The sequence below is a fragment of the Penaeus chinensis genome, chromosome 33, assembly GCF_019202785.1.
Source record: "Penaeus chinensis breed Huanghai No. 1 chromosome 33, ASM1920278v2, whole genome shotgun sequence".
NCBI classification, from domain to species: domain Eukaryota; kingdom Metazoa; phylum Arthropoda; class Malacostraca; order Decapoda; family Penaeidae; genus Penaeus; species Penaeus chinensis.
In genome coordinates, this window is record NC_061851.1 from 34988408 (window position 1) to 34995938 (window position 7531).

The window sequence follows — 7531 nt, forward strand, 5'->3', positions numbered from 1 at the left end:
GGTATGTATATGTTGTTATGGACTAGTCTAATTCTGAAAGTAAAAGTTTGCGAACTATATTAGGCGACGACCAAAATCTTACATTCACATTATTGTAGGAGTAACGGTCTCTTTAAAGGAGTCACAAATTGATCGATCCCTCTGATCTGGTACATAAGCTCTGGGCAGCCAGCCACATAGAAACACATTCTCGCATTATATACTACACTTAACTATGCTAACCTATAATTGCCAGAGTCAGTGTTCATATCCTTCTTTACAATCTATATGTTCTTTCATTTTTTTCTTTTACATTTTTTTTTCGAATTGGTTGCGCTATATTTCTCCAATATGAAATGGCACATCTTTAAGCTCCTTGGAAACCATAAGAGAGGGGTAGAGAAAAAAATAAATCTCAATGAATTATGAATTACAGTACAGGCATTATTGGTGAGCGCTGTGGCTCCCCAAGGGCCTCGCCCAATAGTCTGCCCGCGTCGGCCAAGTAGACTGGAAAAAGCTCGTCTCTCGGATTCAAAGAAACTCATAGGACACACATAAGATCGTTGTCAGGTACGTTGGGAATGTTGTAAGAAATGTTACAAGATCGACCGACATGGAAGAACCACAAGGCTTGTTGATTCAATTTTTTGCTATCATGTTATCCTTGCGACAGGAACGTTCCTTGATGTTAATATAAGCATTTGTTGAAAGGTAAATCACAGATTCTATGATTTAAATTATTATTATCATTATTTTTTTCAAGAGAGAAGGGGAAATGTAATTCAGCCATTGTCAAACTCATGATTGATGCAAAACTTAAATGGGCCAGCCGAAGTGCAAGTATGACTGGGACAAGGAGGGCCACAACCCTGAGTTCTGATAGCCAACTAAAGACTGGTACGTCCCAATCTGATACGTCAACAATGAGGTCCGGGTTGGGAAGGCTGCGGGAGGTGAAGAAGGCGAGGTAGTGACTTCTCAACCACCAAAGACCTTTGGAAGGCGCAAGAACGCCAGCTGAAGGTCACAGACAGTGGATCTATATACCTTATTATCCTTGAAGAGGAGGCAACAGATTCGAATCATATTTGATGATGCTACTTCTGTTGCATTGTTGAGAAACCCAGCAAACTTTCCCACTGCCGGTGGGAGAAAGACCCCCCTCAAAGAAAAGAAAAAAGTAACTAGGCCTTTGTCCCCGCAGAGGTGTCCCACTTGGTTTTGGAGAAGCCAGACAACGCTCTTGTTTGTTAAGTGAAACACCTTACCTTACACAACCTCATAGAGGATCCAGTGACCAGTCGGTCAAACAGGGATATAAATACCTTAATGCCCCAGTGTGTCTTACTATACCGGGATGGCTGCAGCATATCCGTGAATACCCATAGGGTGATATTGAACCCCCCAAAAAAGAACCTAAATGGGCAATATCTGCCGTAACTATCCTTATATACACAGGTACAGCCACAACCACAGCCAGAAGTCTCTGAGGAACTGACGTTAGATGAAACTTGAATATTAGGCAGCGCACAATAAAACTGAGGCAAGTCACGCTTAAGCCCAGTCAACGGCTATATAGAGGAGGGGCCTGTCCAGACAACAAAGGGGGAGAGAAATAATACGTCCAACTATTCGACGTTACCAGTCTCTATGCCCTACTTTCCTGCCATGCCTCTCGCCATCCCAAACGGCAACCAAGGTGAAGGGAGTCAGGTGAAGTAAGACCGATGGGTGAAGGAGTTCTTCCCTACACAAAAGGGCTGGTCCTGGAAGTTTAGATGGCACTTTGCCCCAGGATAGTTTGAGGGACCTGAACCTCCGTCTTCTGTTTTTTCAGTGTCAGGAGTTATGGATGGATAGCTACGAAAAAAGACTGCAGGGAAGGGAGCCCTGTAGTAGTTGAGTTATGGTCTGCACCTCTTTGCTCCCCCTGGGTTGAGGGTGTGGAGGGACATATACCGGTACCAGGTGGTGGGAAATGAAGGCCTCGCAGAGTGAGAGGTGACAGGAGAGATGGGTTTGAGGGGTGGCCAAACGTGAGATGCCCCTAAAGGTGTCCTATGTCAAGCACAAAGCTAGGGCAGCAATGAAGGCCGTGACTGCAGTCGGGGCCATTGCCTGAGCCGGGAATTCCGCTTCTCCGTTTTAACCCCCAGGGCTGTAAGGTCAAAAAACACCAATCAGAGTGGGGACTATCAGATCCAACACACTAAGAAGGGTGAGTAATTTATCCTCACAAGAAATGTCCCTGGCCTACTGCTCTGAGGGGTAGATCCTCTTAGAAGCTGGGAGACCTCAAATAGGAGTGATAAATGGAAGAATAGGGCCCCTCCCCATTCTTCCATTCATCACTCTTATTTGAGGCCACCTTGGCCTGAAAACTCAGAGACAGTCCAAAGCATATTTGTGTTTGTCTCAGCCGCCAAGCGCTCAGTCGGTAACTGCACAGCTCAATTAAGCAATGGAAAGCCCACATCCCACAATCAGGAAACGAAAGTCAAGGATCAGTCGTAAAAAAGGGCACTGAAGGAGCTCCTGAGGGACCAGTTGAAGTTACCACTAATGGAGAGATGGCTCTGACACCACGAAACAGGATAGAGAACTCCACCGGCACCCAAAAAAGCTAGGCGGAGCCGCGGAGGGAAGGCAAGTTGGGTACCCCTAACTGCAGGAACACGGAACAGAAGCACCCCTCCCCGGAACAAAACGAGAAGAAAACACACAGAAGATGCAGACAAGGAGCGAATCACACACTAAAGAATACTGGAATGCGAGAAAAAATCTCCACGATTATAGTCAAGAAAAAAATTAAATCGCTTTTTTTCGAAAAAAATGGTTATAGCGGAATATGGCTAATCATCTTCAGAGAAGCTTTCCCATGCCACTTTCTTAGATTTCCTTCTTTTAGCTATCACATATGGTGAGAATAAAATGGATGACTGCAGAAGTCACCACTCAAAAAATCCGTAATCGAGGCTTAATGGCAAAGCACATAAAAAACAAGGAGGAGGAAGAGCTGACGGAGTGAAAACATTGGATTAGCATATAACATCTTGGCAGATCGATTAAGCAGCTCAAGATAAATTACAAAAAATGTCTTTTAACAGCACACATGTGAGTAAAAGAATCAGATCTCATTTCGCAGGCGCAGTTTCCCTTTTCTGGGACAGGGGGGGGGGGGGGATTCGTGAAATTTCTGATGCCTGCTATTTATGTCGTATAAAGGTTAAGGACCATTCCTTGCTTAACGGGACCTTTAGGTCTTCTGTTTTTTGCATGTTGGAGGTACTTCCGTGTTTTTAAATCTCTTGCCCTTCAAAAAAGTTTCCTGGAATTTGCATATTCCCAGGGCATATAGCTATCAACCGACAAAGTGTCAAATACTGACTTGAAATCATCTAGGTACAATTCTTCTCGTGGATTTACACCGGATTTTTTTTTTTTTTTTTTTTTATCTTAATCTTGAACGTGCACTCATCTTTCAGAAAGGTATCTCAAAATAATGAATATCAAAATTTCTTTTTTGTGAAAACGGAGTGCAAGTAGCTGATAATTGTATGACTTATACGACTCGGCCTTCTTTTAGCTCCCCTAAGAGTGGTAAGTTACCCTCGGCCACCCGTTTAACGGTGGTTTAAACTAACATAGTCCCCCATTAAAATCTTTAAATAATTATATATATTCCCCAGAAAATAGTTATTCCATAGCAAAAGGCTATGCATTATAAGGCAAATAGATAAACTTTATTGTAAAATAAGAAAATAAAGAAGCGAATATGAAATTATATAAAGCATGACATACATAATATATATATATATATATATATATATATATATATGTATATATTGCATATAACATAGATATTCATAATTCTATCTATATGCCTAGCTGTCCAGACGTTTACACCTACTATTTACAGAATATCTGCTGGTGTCTGCTTTTTGAAAAAGTACTTATTGTATTATGGAATACAGCGTGAATATTTATAATCCACAAGAGTGCTCATATTTTTTTCATATTTTGGTGTTAACGTATGAGTAAATGATTTAAAAAGTTTAGAAAGATTTTCAATTTACAAAAACGAGTTTTGAAATCTAAAGGTAAGAATAAAATGATGTGGGTCTGGGGGAAAAAAATATATATGTGTGTGTATATATATATATAAAGGAAAGAAAAGAAAAGAAAACGAAGGAAAAACTCAAGTAAAACCCCTGGAATGACGTACCAGCCGCGTCTGCACTAAATAAAAATTGAAGACATACAGGTGAACAGCCCTCTAGATACCGTGTAGTTTCCTTACTCCTTGAAAAGCCATGACCCTCTTCTAATACACAAAAACCGATTGGCGCTGTCTATTTACTTGCACAAAGATTGTTAAAAAATAGGCACAATGATTTAACGGGTTTTCAAGTATTAGTATTTTCAATTTTTGAAAGATTTCAAACATTTATCACATTTAGCAGGTCGTTCTCCAGGACATCGTTTTTTTTAGTGAAACTTATTCGCTATTTCTCAAAATGTGCAGAAATAAATGAGATAATAAATGTAATACACCATAGACAGGAAATTAGGAAGAAATAATTAAATCATTGCATTCGAAAAAAAAAGTCTTCGACATTTTTAATAGCCTCTCAAATGTGCCTATGCTACAAAGTCATAAAGAATTGATGTTCACAATTTTTCTCTTTGCCAAACAAAAGAAAGGGTTAGCTTATAAACTATGAATTACATATGGTCATGTGAATAATAACAGGAACAATGTATAATTTAAAAGTCAGCATCTCAGGTAAAGAGGCGTGGCTTCTGCTATAAAATGTGGTGAACATACAAATGGAAACCCAGAATCCAGGCTCTGTGGATCAGATTCCTTCCATTGTAGGACTCCATTGTTCCGCGGAATTATTCAAGGATTTAGGACATCCTACTCTCTACTGAGATTATATTTTTAGCATTGAATAACATCATAACGCTCTAAAATATTTAGGAAATAATTTCGATATCATGGAAATTCCCACTGGTCGAGCTACTCTCTCCCCAGATGAGCTAGGTCATGCGCTCGGTACATCTTATTAAAAAAAAAAAAAAAAAAAAAACCTTCCCTCGCCTCTTTACAACTCCTTCAATGATCCGCCACTGATTAGTAGGGACCTCTGAAGAGCACTGGAACTAGAATCGCAGTTTCTAACAATATAAATAGCTGGACAAAGCAATCCCATGATATAAAGTTAGGAAGGAAAGGCTTGTTAAAAATACTCCCACGCACATATACTGCACACACACACACACACACACACACACACACACACACACACACACACACACACACACACACACACACACACACACACACATATATATATACACACACACACACACACGTGTGTGTGTTTGATAGTGAGAACGTGAGTGTGCATGTGTGTGACACACGCATGCAAGCACGCACTCACGCACGTACACACACACACACACACACACACACACACACACACAAACACACACACACACACACACACACACACACACAGACATACATATATACATACATACACATAAATATATATATATATATATATATGTATATAAATATATATATATATATATATTTATATATATATATATATATATATATATATATATATATATATATCAAGTACGTGTTTCGACACCGAAGATATGAGGTAGATATTATCTAGATCTGGAGGTAGATTACCTCACTTATTGCCTTTGTCACCTCGGAACCCGCCCATATACTAGAAATGGATAAATAATCATAATTCGTTCCGTTGTTTTAGAAATTACGTGACTTTTGAGGGTCCTATTTATCTTTCATTAGAGTCTATTTATGTTATGATAGTAATAGGTATGGGAGGCCGAGGAAGGAAATTACAAAAATAGAAACGTCGTGTTGCTTATTATAGGTTCCATCAGCTGTACCAAGGAGACAAAATCCTTTGTGGAAAGTCGGGAAATTTTTTTCGATTCTGATGCCGCATGATAGGTATATGTATAAGAAATTGTTGTTTGCTAATAGCTTATGATTTTTAAAAACACATTTCTTCTTCATCAGTAGGTGCAGTAAGATTATTTACAGGAGAACGAAGCGGAAGCCTGAGTTCTTTTTGGCGTCCGGACAACAGTGTCCCTCTGGCGTCAATACTGAGAACTAAAGTAACAAACAAAACAAAGATCAGCTGACGCTTGTGCGACGCAGTATACAAAGTAAAAAGGAAGTTACTCTATTTTTAACGAGGATCGAGGCCATTTTTAACATGAACGCGACAGTATGAGATATTAGTCTGCAGGAGGTAAATACCGTCTTAAGATTTGGGCTTTATGGTGAATATTGAAAGAAAAAATGATCGTCAAATGGCAATGAATATTACGACGCAGGTTAGCTGGCCTTTGTTGTGATGAGGATGACGCAAGTTCGTCCACAAGAAATACTTATTATGTTTGGTTCTCTGCTTCATTTCAGGTCATCTAATGTATCATCAGTATATGTAAGAGAAAAAATCTAATTTTTGTCTTTGTTTTAAGCCTGTTTTTGAACGACGCTTCCTCCGTTATTGCATATTTTGTGGATAATACCCAAGTAATTGCTCTTCTCTTTCACTTTTTATGTGTTTTAAATGCTAATTTTAGAAAACACTACTTATATGAATTATTTAAACTTATGGAGGATACCTGTTAATGAGGGAATAAAAGTTTTAATTTTTTTATCTGTAATTGCACCCAATTCGTGTTTGAACAAGTTTGATGACAGGCTGTTCATCCAGACAACAAAACCAGTGATATTTTTATATTTTTTTTCTCATCTTAAGGACAGTATTTGTGAATGCTGTAAAGGTAAGAATGTGTAGATTTTCATGTTCTTGCAAAAATATTTACACATGAACAGATATTGCATCTCTACTATTGCATATATCATCATGGTCAAGTTAACGTGATATCTTTGGTTTTGTTATTGTTATACTGTATTCTGATTGAATTTCCATATGATATGTCTAGAATGGTTTGAATAGCTTACAACATCTTGGTACTGTCTTTGTTTAATTCTGTTTTTCTCCAAAGAAAATTAAGTGTTTACATCTGATGTGACTAGAAATCATTTGTTTAGCAATCATTTGCCTTGTGATTGTCAAGGCATTTAATACAGTTATTATTGATTAAGCTCTGGTCAAGTTAATAGTCTTGAGCTATTTAATATTTTGTTTTTGTAAATTCATTTTTAAAAATGATAAAAGGACCAACCAGTTTGTGATGTCAAAGTTTTGTTGTCTTAGTATTTTGGCAAAAGTTGGAAAGAAATTTTCTTCAGAATTTTTTAAAAATTATGGTTATGGAATGATATGTAAAGTTGCATATTTACAAATGAAACTAATCTAGTTGTTATTTCTTAAATGTGATCTACTGGTAAGCCAAATATTTGATGCATAGCACAATACTGTATAGTAGATGTCTTTGTTCTTCACTTACTGAAACCATCTATTAATGGTTATAGTAATTTCATATATTTCCATTACATTTATTTTCTTTATGGCTTTATTAT

The 7531-nt window shown here is 38.0% G+C and overlaps 1 protein-coding gene across 4 annotated transcripts in view; it reads left to right on the forward strand.

The window, feature by feature from the left end:
- Window positions 1–6148: 6148 nt before the first annotated feature.
- Window positions 6149–7531, forward strand: part of LOC125043363 (BCAS3 microtubule associated cell migration factor-like) — a 35032-nt gene continuing 33649 nt past the window's right edge. Inside the window, exons 1-2 of one of the 4 annotated variants that reach the window (XM_047639450.1) lie at window positions 6157–6287; window positions 6458–6482. In XM_047639450.1, coding sequence (XP_047495406.1) covers window positions 6466–6482 — 17 coding nt within the window. In that variant the 5' untranslated portion in view covers window positions 6157–6287; window positions 6458–6465. Of the gene's footprint in view, window positions 6373–6457; window positions 6483–7531 lie in introns of all 4 variants that reach the window. The other 3 variants (XM_047639453.1, XM_047639451.1, XM_047639452.1) reach the window with 3 other exon arrangements.